The 19,825-nt window shown below is 42.4% G+C and overlaps 3 protein-coding genes and 1 pseudogene across 3 annotated transcripts; 3 read left to right on the plus strand and 1 right to left on the minus strand.

The window, feature by feature from the left end:
* The first annotated feature begins 630 nt into the window (after positions 1-630).
* On the plus strand, positions 631-2,416 carry LOC127772300 (uncharacterized; annotated as a pseudogene).
* A 3,101-nt stretch (positions 2,417-5,517) lies between these two features.
* On the plus strand, positions 5,518-6,081 carry LOC127770928 (uncharacterized; the record flags this gene model as incomplete). The annotated part of the gene is made up of 1 exon (XM_052296697.1): positions 5,518-6,081. A coding segment is annotated over one exon (564 nt), but the record flags the coding sequence as incomplete, so codon positions are not given.
* Positions 6,082-8,132: 2,051 nt separating this feature from the next.
* Positions 8,133-12,740, plus strand: LOC127771477 (uncharacterized). The gene is made up of 11 exons (XM_052297391.1): positions 8,133-8,501; positions 8,595-8,912; positions 9,443-9,589; positions 9,770-9,853; positions 9,945-9,985; positions 10,098-10,139; positions 10,213-10,275; positions 10,894-10,965; positions 11,438-11,571; positions 11,951-12,027; positions 12,340-12,740. Exons 1-11 carry the CDS (start codon positions 8,194-8,196, stop codon positions 12,389-12,391), a joined length of 1,338 nt encoding a protein of 445 aa, XP_052153351.1. The 5' UTR covers positions 8,133-8,193; the 3' UTR covers positions 12,392-12,740.
* A 4,959-nt stretch (positions 12,741-17,699) lies between these two features.
* LOC127771498 (auxin-responsive protein SAUR71-like) lies at positions 17,700-18,425 on the minus strand. The gene has a single exon (XM_052297418.1). The coding sequence runs from the start codon at positions 18,369-18,371 to the stop codon at positions 18,009-18,011; it is 363 nt and encodes a 120-aa protein (XP_052153378.1). The 5' UTR covers positions 18,372-18,425; the 3' UTR covers positions 17,700-18,008.
* Positions 18,426-19,825: the final 1,400 nt, after the last annotated feature.

Below are 19,825 nucleotides of genomic sequence, written 5' to 3' on the forward strand. Positions count from 1 at the left end.
CTGCACTTATTTTAAGACGGAAGTAGTACTCATTTACTTTTGACACAAATAAATAAAGATGTACTTGTTCGAGGATCAAATTGGGATACAGAGAGTAATGATTAAAAAAACTGTTAGTATCTCCAACGTGGCCACGGAGCATGTGGAGAGGAACTCGAAGAAGACCCAGCCAGTCGTTCAAAAAAAAGAAGAAGAAGACGACCCAGAGCCAGCGTCGCCCAGCAGGATGACGTCACCGTTCTTGGGCCGCACTGGTGCGATTTTGTATGGGCTACGGCCCACGGGCTGCTCTAATATATAGGCCTCGAAAAGGAAGCTGCTCCGATCCCCCTCTCCCTCTCAAAATTCCTCGAGTCGAAGAAGCCCTTGCCCTCTCCGGCGCGCCGCCGCATTGAGAAGAAGAATGGGGACTGAATCGTCTCACCAATGGACTAGCGGGGAGCCACCATCCCAACCCTGGATTCACCCACCGACCCAAGTGATGCAGATGCAAATACACACCCGCGGGGGATTTGGGTGGACTCGGAGGAGGACTCGGAGGAGGAGGACTCGTCGTCGTCGGAGGAGGAGGTAGTGGAGGAGGAGGTGGAGGATGGGGAGGAGGAGGAGGAAATCGCAGTTACCCCCGAAATGGAGGCACGCTTGTATGCCGAGTTTCGAGCAACCGCTAGGGAGAGGCTGATGCCAGCTGTTACACTCGCGGAAAGTTGCAAGAAATTCGGTTACCACCCGCCAGCGCCGCCTTTCGAGATCATCAACTACCCAGGTAGATCTTCTTCCTCCATTGAAATTGGTGGTAGCTGTTAAACAGTCATGTGATTTCGATGATGATGCAATAATTGGAATGTTTTCCAGAGTAGAGGGATTTAAATCCCCCATCTTGCTTCGTTTTCATCGAAATTTACTAGTCTTGCTGTCTTTGTGCAGATCTTTTCGAGAGAGCATGGGGATGGGATACCATACTGCCGTTCAGTGTGGCACGTACTTTCTCTCGGTACAAGGAATACCTCGTGGATTATTACAATCGCAACCAAAAGAAACCCAATGCTGCTGCTGATCTCACTGGAGACGACGATAGCCTCACAGCTCTGGCCAACAAGGTACCTTCCTGATTGCCACCTTCTTGTCCTGTTTTATACTACCTCCGTCCCAAAATAAGTGCAGCAGTGAATATCCATGTCCAACTTTTGACCGTCCATCTTATTTAAAAAATTATATATTTTTTTAAAAAATAATCACATATAAAGTACTATTCATATTTAATCATCTAACAAAAATTAAATAAGACAAACGGTAAAACGTTTAACATAAATAGTGCAAAACTATACTTATTTTAGGACGGATGGAGTAGTTTCTAGTATTTCAAGCTTCATCATCTAATTAGTTTATATGTGCACAAAAAATTTGCAAAATTGTCCTTTCAAGTGTGCCGAGATGGAGAGCCATCTGATGTTTCTGCTGAAGTGCCGTGCTGGAGTCTTTACTGAAAATGTCGAGATCAAGATCAGCCGGACGAGTGACAGGATCACCAAGCGTGCGCGTGAAACGACGAACGCGCTGGAATCCGAATTTCCTGCCGCCGCTGTCGCGTTTAAGGTGTGTCGTCACTGTGTCTCGATCCATTCCTACCTTAAAATACCAAGCAAAGCTCTTTTTTCATTTGGAGACATGCACATCAATTGATTGTTTATTTTGTGCCGATTGCGAACCATGGTTGATTTTCAAGTGTATCACCAAGGAGGCTGAGCTGATGTGAGCAATGCTGGTTCATGCGGAAGATAACCCCTACTGGTTTGTATTGAGCAACAAAATCCGGCGGCAATGCCTTAAGATTTATGACCTACAAAGAGCCTGAACATATTCTTGCCGCAGCCGCAATGATGGTACTTGTCTTGCCTCTACCAAAACAAACTGTGATCTACTTCAGTATTAACTCTTTGATGTTTATGACAGTCTTGGTCTTGCTTGCAATGTACCACTAACTTTTAGGGCATCACGCGAGAAGCCAACTTGACGTGTGAGTTGGTGAAGGAAAGGCACAAGGACAAAAATGGACGCGAGTTCTTCAGCATCTTTATCCGGACTAGGACCTTGGCATCTATGTACTACATACTCAAAAGAATATTCTGCTGTGGGAAAGCCTACTAGGTATCAATATAGTAATATTCTTACTGTGCAGATATTTTTGGATTATTGTTATCTGCAAGACAAGGAGTATTCTGTAAAGAATCTGTTTTCTTCTTTGGAAAAGCATAGTAATAAATTGTTGTTCTTGGCTACCAGGGGCAACACTGCTGGGAAATTGATAAGTGATGACTCGGATGTCAAGACCTGTTCTGGAAAGGATGTAGTAGAAAATGATATCCTGGATGACTGGATCGTGATAAGTCCGAAAAAGGCAGAGACAATTGGATGACTAGGTCAAATAATAAATTAGTGCCTTCAATTATGCTGATGTAACTCCTCTAATTTACTGATTTGCCTTGAATTATTATTCGAATAACAAGAACTCTAAGAAGGAAGTAGCAGAAATCAACCTGGATGAATGGAACGAGGAAAAGCAAAATACTACGGAGGTAGAGATTTGAATGAAAATATGTTTACTCTTTGAGAGAATTCCTTATATGCCACTCCAAATTAGCCCATCCCCTTATATACTGTTATGAAAATAGATGCTCAACAGAGACAATTTTTTACGTGAAAAACCCTTGCAGAAAAAAACCACGAGCACCGATCGGTAATAATCACTATAGAAGAGTTGATTACAAATGTAGATGAATAACAATGGAAACGTCACCCCTTTGCGTGTACGGCTTATAAGAGTATATATAGGAGATAATAGGAAAACACCTAATAGGTAAAGACTTGACTCCTCCTAGTAAACAAATCCGAATATATTGTGGGCCTAAAATTCGGATCATATATCTAAAATATGCCACTTAGAATTGGCTCTTTCCCAAAATGCCACTGGTTTAAAATTATCCACCCTTATGTGTCACTGCCGTCGCTCCTCCGGCTGTTCATTGTTGGTCCATGGAGAAGGCAAGCCAGACACAGTGTTGATCCTAGAGAAGGCAGCAACAATGGAGTTAGGTCCTGTTTAGATCCCAAGCAAAAAATTTTTTACCCTATCACATCGAATGTTTGAACATATGCATAGAGTATTAAATATAGAGAAAAAAAAGCAAATTATACAAATTGCGTGTAAATTACGAGACGAATCTTTTAAGCCTAATTGCTCCATGATTTGACAATATGGTGCTACAGTAAATATTTGCTAATGATGGATTAATTAGGCTTAATAAATTCGTCTCACAGTTTACAGGCGGAATCGGTAATTTGTTTTGTTATTAGTCTACGTTTAATATTTCAAATGTGTGTCCGTATATCCAACGTGATACGCCAAAACTTTTCACCCCTGTATCTAAACACAGCCTTATTTTTGTTATATGCACTATGAATCTGTGATGAGAGGTGATGCATTGTATGTGGTGATTTAAACATTTATGTGATGACCACGTAATACTTACAGACCTCAATATTTAATGCATGTTCAAGCTTTTGGTGGAAAATCGGATTTTTCATGCTTTTGTTGGAAATTCATGTGTGATGGTATTGTATGCGGTGATCAAAAATTTATTTTTCATATCCAATAGCTATGTTAGCACTAAATGCTACATACATATACATATCAACCAACTTTATTTTGTCATGAAAATAGCTTGCCAAATTTCACCGAATTGCTACAACTGGTTCTATAGCAAGTTGTAAGGGCAAATAGGTCTTTCTAACATAAAGTTAACAGTGAAGAGCCGGAGGAGTGACCGCAATGGCACATGAGGGTGGACAATTTTAAACTAGTAGCATAGAGGGAAAGATATAATTTTGAGTGGCATATAAGGGAACAAACTAATTTAGGGTGGCATATAAGGAATTCTCTCAACTTATTTATGTGTTGGGACCTGAACTTGCTGCTTGAAACCTTTAATAAATGGAGAAGCGTTACTTTGGGCCTGTTTAGTTCCCAAACAAAATTTTTCACGCTATCATATCGAATGCTTTGATATATGCATGGAGTATTAAATGTAGAAAAAAAATCAATTACATAGTTCGCCAAAAATTGTGAGACGAATCTTTTAAGCCTAATTGCGATATGATTTGATAATGTGATGCTATAGTAAACATTTGCTAATGACGGATTAATTAGGCTTAATAAATTCGTCTCGCGGTTTTTTAACAGAATATGTAATTTGTTTTGTTATTAGACTACGTTTAATACTTCAAATGTATATTCGTATATCTGATGTAACATGCAGGGACGAAAAATTTTGCCAACTAAACAAGCCCTTTGTACGAAAATCGTAAACACAGAGTTGTATGTATAGCGGTCCTCACCGCTGTGTTCTATCAGCGTAAAAAATTATACTATGGGCATGTTCTCGAACAAAACTTTTCATGCTGTCACATCGAATGTTTAGACACATGCATAAAGTATTAAATGTAGAAAAAAAATCAATTGCACAGTTTGCCATAAAATTGCGAGACGATTCTTTTAAGCCTAATTGCGCCATGATTTGACAATGTGGTGCTACAGTAAACATTTGCTAATGATGGATTAATTAGGCTTAATAAATTCGTCTCAAAGTTTCCTGGCGGAATCTATAATTTGTTTTGTTATTAGACTACGTTTAATATTTCAAATGTGTATTCGTATATCCGATGTAACATGTATGGACAATTTTTTTTTTGCCAACTAAACAAGCCCAAACTCTCCACAAACACTTTGTCGTTGAAAAGAAGGTCCATCAACATATAGAGGTCCATCAGATAGTACTACCAGATAATCACAGTCCAACCAATGAACTCACGTTAATTGCGAGGAGTAAAAAAAAAAAGTTGAAATAATTGTGAGGGAGGAAAACGAGGTGTTCTTTTCCCATAAATATGGAGATGAAGATGGAGATTAAGTTTTTTACGCAAAATGATGTGGTATTAACGTATGATTAATTGAGTTTTAAATATTACAAACTTAAAAAATAGATTAATATAATATTTTAGAGCAACTTTCATATAAAAAGTCTTCACACGAAACGTGTTGTTTAGCAGTTTGAATACCGTGCTATGAAAATCTTAATCTTCATACAACTCTTATAAATAACGAGACCGAAGAGGGAAAGGAAAAATAAATTGAAATAACTGATAGGGAGGGAGGGAGGGGGAGAGGACAGTACAAAGGTTATCTATACTAATATAAAAAGTACGAGTTCATCCAAAATCTTGCAATCCTTCAGATCCACTATCACGTGAGGCCCACCTGTCATCCCTAAGAAAGAAACCATGCACCATTGTCATGCACGAAAAAAAAAGAAACGCTGAAGGGACATACGATCCCACGATCAGATGAGAAAAAAAGGAGGAAAAACCGCTGAAAAAAAAAAGAAACGCTGAAGGGACACACGATCCCACGATCAGATAAGAAAAAAAAGGAGGAAAACCCGCTCGTGACCGAGAATCGTGTCTGCACTATGCCGCCCAGCGCCCGCGATCCATGCATTCACTGCCGTGTGCGCCCTCCCACCGCCCGCTCTCCACGCCTGCCGTCCGTCGCCGCCACACCACAACAACGTGCGCCGCCACTGCGAACCATTAACTCCGCTCGCAGCCATCGCACTTCCATGCCGCGCGCCACCAACCGTCCCTGGATGCTGCACACAGGTGGTGCCAGCCCAACCCCAGCGCCGCCGCTTCCCAAGGTGTTTGACGCCTCCGGCGCCGTCCTTCTCGGCCGGAGTCGTGCCTGAACCTGCATATTCCCGGGGAAAGCTCTACCGACTGCCTCACGATCCCCTCCACCCACGTCTCCTTCCACGACCATCGCTGGCCCACGAATGCGTTGGCAAAGGTGGCGCAGCCCCTGCCCAAGACGGATTTCAGCTGTGCCGCCCACGTCCTGGGCGGGATCCACCTTCACTCGTGGGGCTCGCCTGTTCCACCACCACTCGTGACGGTTCAACCCTCGCTGCCGGCCTGCCGCTGACCGGGAAGGGAGCAATCCGCGTCGCCGGCGGTGAGTTTCTCTAATACTATTGAGGTAGCTAACTTGCTCATGGCCTTTGCAGCACCCATGTAGGCTTTTTTTTTTTGTTTCTGATATGCTCATTGTGATTCTGATATGTTAACGTAAATTATTCCTGACAACAGTTGCTTGAACGCTTCAAAGACTTCAGGCACCAACCTGAAGCTCTTATTCTTTGAGGCCAACAAGTTCAGGGAACAATGAAGAATCGTTAAATACTATAAGCAGGAAGGTCCCTTGAAGGATTTGAGCGAGAGGGGAACCATGAATCAGCTTTGGTTGCTTAGATCAGAATGCTCCTTCCGAAGTAATTTTTGTTACAGCATTTCCCCAACGCATTATGCGCAGTTATCTAATTTGAAGCTATAAATTCAATGTTGTATTATTTTTGTTATATACAAGTATATTGAAATGAGGTATGCCTTCACCTTGTTTTTTTGGAGGAATTGAGGCAAATGGAAAAGGGCAAAAGATTGGCCATCAATAAGTCAAATATCATTAATCTGATTCTTTTTATAAGGAAAGTTGTTGCTTCAGTTGAAAGTTTATGGTTGGCCGTTATGGCCTTCACACTAGACTGCTTGTTGAATCTTTTCTATAGGTTTTTCATAGTCTGGTGTACTGCACATGCTATGAGAAAACCTAATAAGTATAGCTATCTATATGTTTTTTTTTATGAATTCAGCCAATGGTAATAACTCAGTCTTAACTAGATAAAACTATGTTCTCTCTTGCATGACAACTATAGGGCTAACTGAATAACCTGGATTTTTCAGGGAATAATAGTATATGTTGCATGCCGGCAATCCCAAAATGTAGCAATGAAGAAACTCATATGTTACATACTGCAGACCCCAAATTCATGAATACAACTTTGGACAACTTTGAGAATTTAATCAAGAATAGGTACTGTTAATGCTATCCTGTGTTTGTCAACGACAATTATAGTTCTGAATATTCTTTCACCTCCGAGTATACATATAGGTTATATAACCCTCTGCTACTCTATTTTTTTAGGATTTGTTTGTGACTTGTTTTTCCCACTGCCCACATAGATCCTGATTTCACTGTTGAAAATCCATGTTTTCCAGCCCTACACCTGCATGATCTGGGTAGAGTGGAAAAACGAAAAAAAAAATCCAAGCTGATCGAATTTGATTTTTCCATTTTCATCGGTACCTGTGAATAATGGATCATAGCATTAGGGTTGGATGCTATAGGGAGACAGATCTCGGATGTGTCATGTATTCCATGATGCAAGGTCGATGTTGGCTATTGTCTCGACGTTTTGAATAGAGAAGGTTAATAGAAGAGAATGTAATGGTGTAGCTTTTTTGGGTATGATGTATAACATGAACCTTTAACTCAACTGATTTAAGGGTAGGATGTATTTTTTAACGGAATTGCTAACCTTATTTCGACAGATTTTGCATCCCTAAATCTTGCAGATTTTGGGACACCGGATGGGCTTCGATATTCGTGCTCTACGCCTTCTCCTTCAACTCTGGCAACCTTCTCTTCTTCTCCAGCGCCGGCGAGGACCCTATGGGTTAGGGTCCTGGGGTGGGGGTGGGAGGGGGAGGGGAGAGGGGAGGAGTTCGGCGGCTCTAGAGGGATGGCTGGGGAAGGCGGCAGCCCGACGGTGGGCGGCGAGGCGGCGGCGGCGGCGGCGTCGGAGCCGCAGGGCTGGAGGAGGGCGGTGGACCGGTGTCGGTGGCAGGGGCACCTCGCCGCCGACGGCTCGAGGAGGAAGAAGGGGAGGAGGCTGGTCGTGGGGGGGGGGGGGGTCGGTTCTCGCCGGCGCCGTTGATGCCCTCCCGCCAGCCAGTGAGGCGGCTGGCGGCGCGGTGGGGCGGTGGCGGCGGGGATCGGGCGGAGCCACTCGCGAGCGCGATGGGAGGGGAACGGGAGGAGGAGAGGTAGGGTTAATGCATCTGCACGAATCTTAAAGCACATCCAATGATCTAAAATTTGAAAGATGGGAGGTGAGATTTTCTGTCAACAGATGCATAGACAGCCCTTTTTTTATTTACTTCATTCAATGTATGTCGACGTGCCTTGCACGTGCACGCTACTTAGTGGAGGAAAGTGGAGGAAACGGAGGAACAAGGAGGGAGATGGAGGAAGTCAGTAGGGTCCCACGTGTCATAATCACACCACCCGGATTTATACTCCTATATAGTAACGGCCCGCTTCCCCCACTCACCCGGGCCGAGTTCTTCCCCTTCCAACTCAAGCGCTTACGAATCTTGGCTACCATGGAGCTCTCCGGCGATGCCGCCGTCGTCTCCGGCTGCCGCAACCGCAAGCGCAAGCGCCATATGCAGCAGCAGTACTCCCTCGAGTACCCCCGCGTGTCGCGGCTCCGCCACCGTCGCCTCCTCGCCTTCCTCAGCCGCCACGACTACGACTCCACCTTCGACGCGTAAGCCCGAGCACCACCAATCTTCCTCCTCCTTCATCCTCTCGATCTCTCGCCTCAATGGCATCGACTTTATCCTTGTTGTTTGCAACGCAGGCTGGTGCAGGAGACGTCCGTGCTCTTCCGCGTGGGGCACATCCAGGCGCTGGTGAGGCAGGGCAGGTGGGCGGACGCCGCCAGCTACGCCAACCGCTTCGCGCCGCCGTCTCGCGTGCGCACCGATGCCGGCCTGGTCTTCCACGAGTTCCTCTACATCCACCACGTCCTCGACTGCATCGTCGCCGGCGACCACTTGCGGGGCGCCCAGGTGGCCGCCCGCTACCAGCGCCACGTCAGGGACAACCCCGACCCCTCCCCTGGCGCCATCAAGCTCATACGCATCCTCATCACCATTCTCCACTGCCGTCCAATCAGGTACCACTACAACACTTTTTGTAGAGTAGATCAGGATTAATCCTATCGGTTAGGCCGATTTGATCTTAGGCCGCCTCACCGAAATTCCGGTCCGAAATTTTGAACAAAATTTAGTTGAATTTGAACAAATATTACCAAAATTCATGAAAAAATTGGAAAATTTTGGCGGAAGTGATATCGTATCGGAGGGGACCGAATTTTTCAAAATTTCAGTCCGAAATTTCCAACCCTGAAGTAGATTAACTTAACAGCCCAATGGATTGATTATGGGAGGGATTTAGGGAGGTCGGTGTAACAGATAACAACAGAGACATATATAAGTCTTAACAGTTCTTTTTTTAAGAGAAGGACAATTTTTACCTAGCCTCAACATCCAACCGGATATATACAGCCCATCAAACAAGGAACTTAGCCCTCAACACTGCAACCAGCCCTTTCACAAGCCTCAACAGTTTTGCATGCTTAATTTACTGTTTTCCAAGCATCTTTCACCATCCATCTCTTTCTTGGAACGGAATTATTATGCATAGGGCGTTCCTCAACTGGCATCTGGTGAGGTACAAGGCGGCCGAGATCATCAAGGACTTGATCCCTCAGATCCCCGAGTTCAACGACCTGCTAAAGCTGCCGAAAGGTGGCCCCATCAAGCCACACAACATCCTCCCCATAGGGTCCAGGTAATGCTACTTCCTTCGATTCATACTGCAGTAATTCAGCAGCTGATCTGAATTTGGTGACCCTTTGTGCCCGCATTGCTCCATATGGATCACTATCAGTGTACAGTTGATTTCCATTGTCAGTATAAATCAACTGCTGTGACTTCATTTTATATATTAACTGAAAATCTTTGCTACTAGTTCTCATCGGAGGCGCTACGTGAAGAATGAAGACCGGATTTCAGCACCTGATATTGCCCGCTTCTATCTTCAGAAGAAGAGAGGGTAGACCACAATTCAATTTCTCTCCATTTTTTCCACTGTTTCAGGATTTTCGACACTGACACACATGACACATGTGCATTGCTTTGTGCAGGCTGCCTTCTTCTACTATCTGTCAGGAGAGATATTACACAGGTATATAAGTTTATACATCGATTATATCTCTCCATATTCATATCTAGATTTAATAAGCAGAATCAGCAATATTATTAGGCATGATACTTATAACCATGTTTTTCAATGTCAGGATTATCACGTAATGCAGCAAACTGGCTTGCAGATATCATCGGTAATACTTGTTTGCCTTGTGTCTCCTGCCTTTGTTGACTTCCCATTGTCACTTGACTTCCGAACCTTTTCAGACAAATCTTTGCAAGCTGGTGTGCTGCGTGATGGATATCCATTTAAACACTCCTGTAACGAAGGTAGCTGAAAACAGTTATGGAGTATTTGCTCAGATAAATATCGGTACCATTTTCTTTGCGTGAAGTTCATTGGAGCCTTTTGGGCCAATTATGCATAAGATTTCTTTAGCTGCTTTCGAGTTTAACCTCTCCTTTCCTTTCAATTTAAGTGTTGGCTTTGTGCGCAGGATGTTTAGAGAACATAGAGAAACTCATATAAAATGGCAATGAACTAGTCAACCAGCCCATCATAATTCGTTTTTTGCACTTGACTTTATCAGTGTTACAATTTACAATAATTTTTTTTCTCTTAATCAAACAAATTCACTGTGTTCTATGCTTAGATCTTCCTGTATTATGGCCTATATATTCACCTGACACAGCATGTACATGCTGTTGGCGCTGCTTATTTTTTGTTCTTGCTACATCTCTGGGCCTATTTGTAGGACCATGAATCAATCTTTTAAAACCCTTTGTGGAAACAGATTTCGTTCAGTGGTCCATCGAAGCATTTAGATGTTAATTGATTTCCAATTTTCTAATTGTTAGCAATTCAGATTTCAAAACTCATTGAGCTTAGTAGTCTTGCTACACTTGGTGGGTACCTGCTGTCATTTCTAATTCCTGAAAACATTGCAGGTGTTACTGGTGCTCCAATTGGTTTGGATAGTCCTGCTAACAGTTATGGGATCTCAACACAAACTATTGCAGGTAAAATGTATTAGTAATAACATCCCATGCCAACAGCCATATTTCAATTTCATTATTCAATTATATAGAGCAGCATATTGTTTCTTGGTCACATGCATATGTTTTGTATTACAATTCCTGCTAAAATGATGGAATACCATCAAATTCTTGCATGTGAATTAAGTGCACACTCTTACTTGATAGTTATCATTGAAGCCCAGGCACCATGAAGCCCCAATTTAGCGTCCTATATATGTACTATTAGGATTATTATCATTGTTAAAAGTATATCGCTGAGTCAGCATTTTTTTCTTTTTGAGGGAAATCACATCTGTAAAATCAAATGGGAACAACCCTCTCTTTTCATCTATAACTATAACATATGAAATATATATTGTCAGGAGAATATTAACCATGTAGTTGAGTTGGTAATAATATGCCACAATGATGCTTACTCCAGGATTCCAGCTAACTTGAGAGTACTTCTGTGCAGACATGATGCGTCCGTTGATCATTAGTGATATCGGTCAAGGTTCAGTTGCAAGAAACAATCCAACAAGGCCAGAAACAACTGCTCACCAAGCGATTAGTCCAACAACGCAACAGATAACTACGGAGTTTGTTCAAGTAAGCATCACTTGGCACTTTCTATAAACAAGAAAAAATTGACTGCAAAAATGAATAAATAAGTTCAGTACTGTACCTCACCTTAGTCATCTACAATAGGCCAACGATTGCTTACTGATTTCCAACTGCTGCTCTTTTCTACGAATAATTTTGTGCTACATATGATCTCTTGTTCATGAACCATGATCGTGGATCGCATACAAATTTGTTTTCTTTTTGTTGTGTGTGTTCTTTACTTCTTTAGGGTGGGGCATGTGGAGTTATCACTAGCTTGATTCAACATCAAACGCAGAGTATATTTTCACAAAATATTTCTATTATTGCATTGGAACCTATGCCAATTGATAGGGCAGTAACAATACTTACTTCTTTTACTCAGCATTCAGAATCACAATTTCAAGAATACAACTCCCAGATGGATGGAAGAGTCAGAATTGTTGAAAGTGGCATGAAAAGGTATACATTGCTAATCCAATCCTTCATGCATGGAAACAAATCTGGTTTCTAAGGTTTACTGTCAATCTCCAAGTAGTTTCAACAATGCTTTTACTGGATTTTGAATACTGGGACCCTTGGAGGGGCTTACATTAGCAGAATTTGCCTATTTTATTATTATTTCCAATTCGTGAGTTTTCTGTTTCTTCCCTATGGATTCTGTGATTAATTTAATTTACAATGTGTGGCATCATTCAAGTTTGGCTTTGATTTATTTCCAATCTTCTGCATATATGAGAAATGTAGCAAGTTATACTCAATTTTTCCGTCCAGGTCGCGTTCCTTCGGTGGTGGTTGCAGCTCATCCGTTGAAATTTCGAGTTGATGACTTCTTTAGCCGGACTGGCCGGAAGAATGACCAGTTCAGTGACTTGGGTTGGTGGTTTCGGTGTTCTCTTGTGCTTCTCATCGAGGGGAGACTTAATTGAATGAGTTAAGGGAGCTGTTAGAATATTTAATTAGTGTAGTCTATGTCAATTTTTACCATTCTTAGAACAATCACAATTTGTGGCTTGGATATACTGGTTTCGCTTTTGTCTTAAGCCCTATAGGGCGTTTTCTTGTGGCGTGGAATTATCACTCCATATCCTTTAATAGACCGTCAGTGATGAATACTGTCACTCACAAAATTATTTTTTATGCTACCATTTAAATGAGATCATTGTTATTCTTTGCCTCCCAGGGAATCTTTATTTGCTTATCATTTCTGGCTCACTCAACTCTTCAGCTGACACATCAGTCCAACTTTCTTCTTTGTTGCTTACTTTCTGGTGGTTTTTTAAGTACCCTCGTTGATACTCTACTCCTGTGTGCCATATTTGTGTAGGCGTATACTTGGAGAGGAGAACTTCATGACAAACAACTAAATTAGCAACATTATTTATCCTGTATAAAATTTATAAGCTTCTATGTATAAAATTCCTATATAGAATAGAAAATATATTTCTATGCATAAAGTCTACATGTACAAAGTTTATATTCATGCATAGAAATATCACTAGCATATGGGCCAAAAGTCTAGCAAACTAACATACGGGCTAGAACACATGGCCAGAAGGCCAACCATTACGTGCAGCCCACGAACAACACCATACGAAGAAAAGGAAAAATCGCACGATCGGACCGGAAAAAGAAACGGCAGTGTTGAGCGATCGCGTACTATATAGACGTGACTACGTAGCTAGTGACAGCTTGTTTGTCTAAACTAGCTATCACACCATCTATAAGAGACATTGGCCTTGTTTTGATCCTCCGAGCTATTAAATAGCCCTCCGGAATCTTGCTATTTAGGAGTATTAAACGTAGATTACCGACAAAATCGATTCCATAACTCCTAGGCTATTTTACGAGACGAATCTAATGATATATATTAATCCATGATTAGCGACTGATTATTGTAGCATTACTGTAGCAAATCATGGATTAATATATACCTCGTTAGATTCGTCTCGCAAAATAGCCTAGGAATTATGGAATGCGTTTTGTCAGTAATCTACATTTAATACTTCTAAATAGCAAAATTCCGGAGGGCTATTAAATAGCCCTCCGGATCCAAACAGGGCCATTATCCACTTATACATTTTTTGAGAATTAAATGGGGGAGGGAGGCTTCTTTCATAGTTCGACTACTGGGGGAACTCAATTTTGGAGAGGGCTGCATGACTGTAAAAGATGGATGCAAAAATTGTCTGGAAAAAAGTAGGCAATGAGAACCAGACTCTTTTTTGGAATGATGTTTGGGTTGGATAGACTCCATTAAGGATTTAGTTTCTTGGTCTCTATGAGATTAATAGAGATCGGCAAGCTTCAGTGAGGAAGATTTTGAAGGGAGGAGAATGAGATCTCAACTTTAGAAGAAACCCGTCTCAGGAGGATGAGAGAGATTTACAACAACTAAGAAGTATGCTAGATGAGATTGAAATTAATGAGGAGAAAGATTACAACAACTAAGGGTGGGGATGAAAAGTGTAAGATGTGCCTAAGGAATGAAACAACAAAACATGTCATGTTTAGTTGCCCGGTGTCAAAATTTGCTTGGTGTGTTGTTAGGGATGCTCTAGAGTTGCAGCAAGTGCCTTCCTCCTTGGAAGATAGGGTGAGGTTGATCAATGACAAGTTTAAAACAGAAAAAAAAAAGAATGTTTTCATTGCTGCGTTTGTGGGGGGATTTGGTTAGCTCGTAACGATTTTTTTGAGGAGAACGACGGCAGGAGATCTGCCGGAATTTAACATTAGAAGAGAAAAATTACAAAGTAGCACAGAGGTTCAGAGGTTACAAGCCAAGGGATGGAAAGAGAATTACAGCCGCAGGAAAAGCTAAAAACAATTCATGGGGGTTTAAAGGCCAAGCTGCGCATATCAATAGCTTGCTTGATAAAATAAGCTACTTCGATCTCTGAACAGGAAGAGTTTTGGAAAATTCTTCTATTTCTTTCCAACTAAATATTCCACCAAGTAGTTAGAAGAGTTCCTCTGACCAGCAGCACATCCTTCTTAGAGCCTACAAATTTGGTTCCAGACCACCATGTTGACACATCCAGGACAGGATTTATTCCAACCGAAGACAAGTTTTGGAATTGACAAATTAGGGTCCACACTTTTCTGACAAACACACAGTCACTGAACAAATGATTTGTATCTTCAAAGGCACAACCACAAAGGCAACATATCCAATTGCAAGGCCAATGCCTACGGAGCAGATTTTGGGTAGTCAAAGTTTTTTTATGGAAAACTAGCCAACCAAAGAATTTTATTTTTGGTTCAGTCGGGGATTTCCATAGAGAATCAAACTCATTGGTGGCAAATAAGCCTTCGAATTGGAAAAGGTAAGCACTCTTTGTTGTGTAGATGCCAGACTCGGTCCAATTCCAGGTGATGTCGTCAGGATCCAGGGCGTTTGAGAATAAGCTACCTAAAAGAGCTCTGCAAGTAGTTTACAAATCTTTATCTTTTTTGCAGCGATGGGGGAAGCTAAAAAAAACATGAGGCTGCGATCTGCTCAATGGTTGGATTAAAGCACTGATGGATAAGATGTTGCACCTCCGAGTGTCTGGATTTCCAGATGTTATCTTATAGCTTTTTCTCATGATGTAATACTCCCTCTGTTTTAGGTTATAAGACGTTTTAAGTTTAACTAATTTTATAGAAAAAAGTAGTAATATTTTTATCCCAAGACTAATATATTATAAAAATTTATTCAATTATAGATTTAATAAAACTATACTGGTGTTGTAAATATTATTACCTTTTTTCTATAGAGTTAATCAAACTTAGAATAATTTTATTTTGACCAAAGTCAAAACGTTTTATAACCTAAAACAGATGGAGTAGACTAGATGATGGGTTAGGTGCTCTACCAGGCTACCAGGTGTACTGGGTGCCTTTTGGGTTTAGATCCTTCCTTGTGCTTGTGATGTTCTATATGGGCTGTCATGCCCTGTTTTTTTCTTTTTAGTTTCTCTGCTTTAGTTTTTTTTCCAGACTTTTGTGTGCTGTTTTGGCTTTCTCCCAAAGCCGGGTAATGAAAAATTGCCTTCTTTCCAAAAAAAAATAGAGTGTGTGTGTCTGTGTGTTTGCTTGTATGCAAAAAAGTGAGGTGTTCTTGCCGAAGGTTTACGTACGTTGTCGTGTCCGCCATTGCAAAAATTTGCTGAAGCTCCCTTTATTTGTCGGTTGGCTGATGTGTTACACGTGTTTGCTGTTTCTTCCATTGCTGCCATCTGCTCTTGCGTGCGGCACGTTGTGTTCAGCCACTCCACCGCCATAAGCTACTCCCTCCGTTCTACAGTATAAGTATTTTTAACATAATGACAAATCAAATATTTTTCAACTTTAACTTTTAGTAACAAAAAAAATAAAAAAATCAATCATGTAAAATTAATGTTACTATATTTATCATTAAACAAATTATCATAATATATAGTAACTCTTTTTATATAAAACATCTTACTTTTATATATATTGTTGGTTAAAGTAGCATCTCGGACATGTGGGGCCCGCACTATCACAACCGCCATGTCGAACAAAACCCGAGTCAAAACCACTGAAGGACCTAAAGGGAACGGTTTTATAAGTTGAGAGATTACTTATGTCCGATTTTGCGTTTGAGGACGATTTTGTAACTCGATGACAAGTTGAGAGACCTTCAGTGTACCTTTTCCTCCTTTTCTAAGCCTATACTAAAATAGCCCGTGGGCCTTCGCCCATAAAAATCACACCGGTGTGGCCCAGTAACGATTTTTTCTATTTATTGATTTTTTTTATTAATATGCAGGAACATATTTTTTTTCAAGAATTACAGAAATGTACCCTAACGCCCTCTGAGAGAGTGTTTTTTAGAGAAAGATCGCCCTATAGGACAATGGCAAGGGGCTCCTTTTTTTTTATCAATTGTCTACATATTACTCTACCTCTTAATATACCTTTTAATATCTGTTAGTATATATAGCTCCGAAGAAAAGGGGGATCAAATTGACTAAAAATAGAGCATCGCTCCAACGACTCTTTTAGTAAAAACCACATTAAAATTATCTGCAAATTAATTTGCTAGAGATATCAAAGCCGTTCTGTTAACTTGCTCTTCAAATATCAAAGCCGTTCTGTTAGCATCGAAAAGAAGAGTGGTAAGCTCCCAGAGATCCACGATGATGATCAAATTAGTAGCCGCCACTAATGAGTTCCACTTTGGATGGTCCTCCGATCGATAGACCATCAATTAGATTAGATCATATTGTACGTATCCGAAATGTGGTGGCGTACACTTGCTGCTACTACTAGCTTGCTTACTAATCACGGACAGCAACTTAGCTTAATAGACCGGTGTCTCTTTTATATGTGATTCCATTCCAATCCTATCACCTCCACACGCTCCTCCTTTAATTGGTTATCCATCGCCAACTTTTTGGAATTTTTTTAATGTACAAATATCGTTGGACCATCTGTAAATTCTACTTTATTTTTGTTCTTTGGTTTAAATTAAGCTCCTTTGTGGGAGCATCGAATTTTCTCGTACCAGCAAAATAAAGCAGAGCTTTTTTTTTTTTGACTAAGATAAAGAGCTGAGTGCACACTGATTCTGCGCTACTTTACTTTGTCCTTAGGATTAGCACAAACTTCTTTAAGATCAACTGGATCCAAATGGAGGGGATGGGAAGAAAGTATCTTGAAAAACAACTAGATAGAAAATAGGAGTAGTAAATATCTTACAAAAGCAACGAATTGTTTAACTGAAAATATTTAGTTTCAGAATCGATTTGGTTAAGTGTCATATAAAATGACTCGCTATATGCTTCTTTATACAGAGGACGACACAAGTACAACGATGCAGGCATGGGACAAAATTACAGCTGAAATGAGCTAATACTTGCTTTGCATTGGTCATGCCAAATGAGTGACTAATCAAACGTCTTCCTCTCTGTAATCAAAGATTGGATCGGCAATTATTTTGTTTTTACCATCCGGCGCTAGAACCAATCTGAAGTATATAGTAGCACGAAACTACTAGTTGGAAGTATAAAAATGCAACTAATCTTACGTGCTTGTTATCTCTGGATCACCAGGATGTGAAGCTATATTAGAGGTGATCAAACCAAGCCAAACAATTAATCAGGCAAGTAAGAAAAAAGTCTCAGATCTGCTCTAATAATCTACAACTATATAAAATTAAACATCTCATCGATCTAGATTTACAAAATTTACATGCATATTATTACACAAAAGAAGGAAAAAGGAGTAGTAGTAGAAGAAGCCAAGAAACAAATGGAATCAAAGCTAATAAAAGAGAGCCTCCAGAAGGCAAAGCAAGAAGGTGAGCGAGCTAGAACAGCCACACGAGCACACGACACAACGCACGCCTCCTGCACAACAGCTACACGCCTCCTCATCAAGAAAGGGATCAACGCTACGCTACTACATGTGCTAGCTAGCTGCAGGTTCGATCAGATTCAGACCACCACGCTGAAGTAGGCGAGCGCGAGGCCCCCCTCGCCGGAGCCGCCGGTGAGGGCGCCGAGGAGGCGGCGGAAGGCGGCGGCGGGGCAGGGGATGCGGATCGGGCCGCGGCGCGCGTAGCCGTACTCCTGCGCGGCGCGGCGGAGGAGCTCGGCGATGGGCGGGCGCCCCAGCAGCTCGGCCGGCACCACGAACCGCTCCGTCTCCTCCCCCTCCGCCCCCACCTCCACCGGCACGTGCCCCGCCGGCACCTTCGTCGTCCCTCCTCCCACCGCCGCCGCCGACGCCCTCGCCGCCACGGCGCCCGGCGCCACCCTGCACGCCCCCGTCGACGCGCACCGCATCAACCCCCTCATCGTCAATAATGGAGGAGGAAGAGAGAGCACAGTGTCGCGCAGAGAGAGGGAGGAAGGAGGCGGAGAGACGAGGGCGAGCACGTCGCTATATACCCGCGTGGGGCTGAGGTTGCCAACACGTACAGGTGGGTCCCACGCACGCATGGGCCCCACATGGCAGTGGGTGCGGGTACGATTAGGACCACGGGGGGCGTACTTGCGCTCCGGTTTGAGTGGGATCGGAGCCGGGATCTCGTGCGCCGCCGCGGAACACCGCACAGCGTTCGCGCCACCGCGGAGTTCACGAGTGGGGCCCAGCTGCAGCCTCACGTACACGTGTCGTCGGAGTACGGTAGTGTGATGCAGGCAACAGCGAGGGAGGGAGAGAGAGAGAGAGGAGTCGGGTCGGGTCCCATTGGAGTACGGAATCCGAGGGGGGCACGGCACGTGCGCCTCGCGGGGGCCGTGGCTTCCGTACCGGCCCTGTACGGTTCCGTAGGCACGGGCACGGAAGGAGGATGCGGGTGCGGGTGGGGGTGGGGGCCCCACCTCCGTACGGTTTCCCGTCGCGCTCCGTCCGTTACCGCTGAAACCGACCGATCGATCGACGCAGTGGGTCGCTGCGCTGCATGGTGTGGTGCAGTGCGAGTGCAGACACCGGCGCGTGGGCTGCCGACATCTCATGTAGCCCTGTCTCGTCCGCACTGAATGCGCCACACCACGCGCCTCCAGTGCGCCCTTCCAGATGAGATAGCATTCTCTATGTTTAAATGCTCTCACCATCCTAAAATATAAAGAGAAATTTATGAATAAAAGCTTATATTTTAAGATGGAGAGGACAAGTCTGTCCTATTTATCTAAAATTCTTTATATTTTAGGATTGAGAGAATAATAAATGTTCTGGAAATTTATTTTCTTCGGTTCTACTTCAGTTAATCGGTTTCCAATCAGTACGTCCGACTCTTTTGATCAGGTGGAATGATTAGCGGTGCTTTTGTTTTGTGCATGGATAGGAGGAGAGAAAAGCGCATTTATTGTGACAATTCTTTTTGAGTATTGACGGTAATGTAGTCTGTTACCTCTACGTGGGGGAGAGAAAAAGCAGATGTTGAGATCCGATCAGTCTTCGGTCGATCCTCTGACTATATCTAATCACACTAATTAATTACTAGTAGGTGTTAATTACTCTGTCTGATGGAGCAATTTATTACTACAGCAACATCCTTTATTCTAGAAAATGATGTGTGTGTTATACTAATAACTGTTGTATGTACTGTAATTACCTACAAGTAGAGACTATCGATGAGCTAATTAGCAAGGTCGATTAATACTTTCCCTATCTCAGAATATAGCAAACTATAATTAGACAGACATATATTCTAGTACTATGAATTTAGATAGGAGATTTATCCATATTCATAGTACTAGAAAATTAAATATCGCGTTTGATTCTAAGTTGTTTTATTTTGAAACGG

This window comes from Oryza glaberrima, chromosome 4 (assembly GCF_000147395.1).
Source record: "Oryza glaberrima chromosome 4, OglaRS2, whole genome shotgun sequence".
Classification (NCBI taxonomy): Eukaryota; Viridiplantae; Streptophyta; class Magnoliopsida; order Poales; family Poaceae; genus Oryza; species Oryza glaberrima.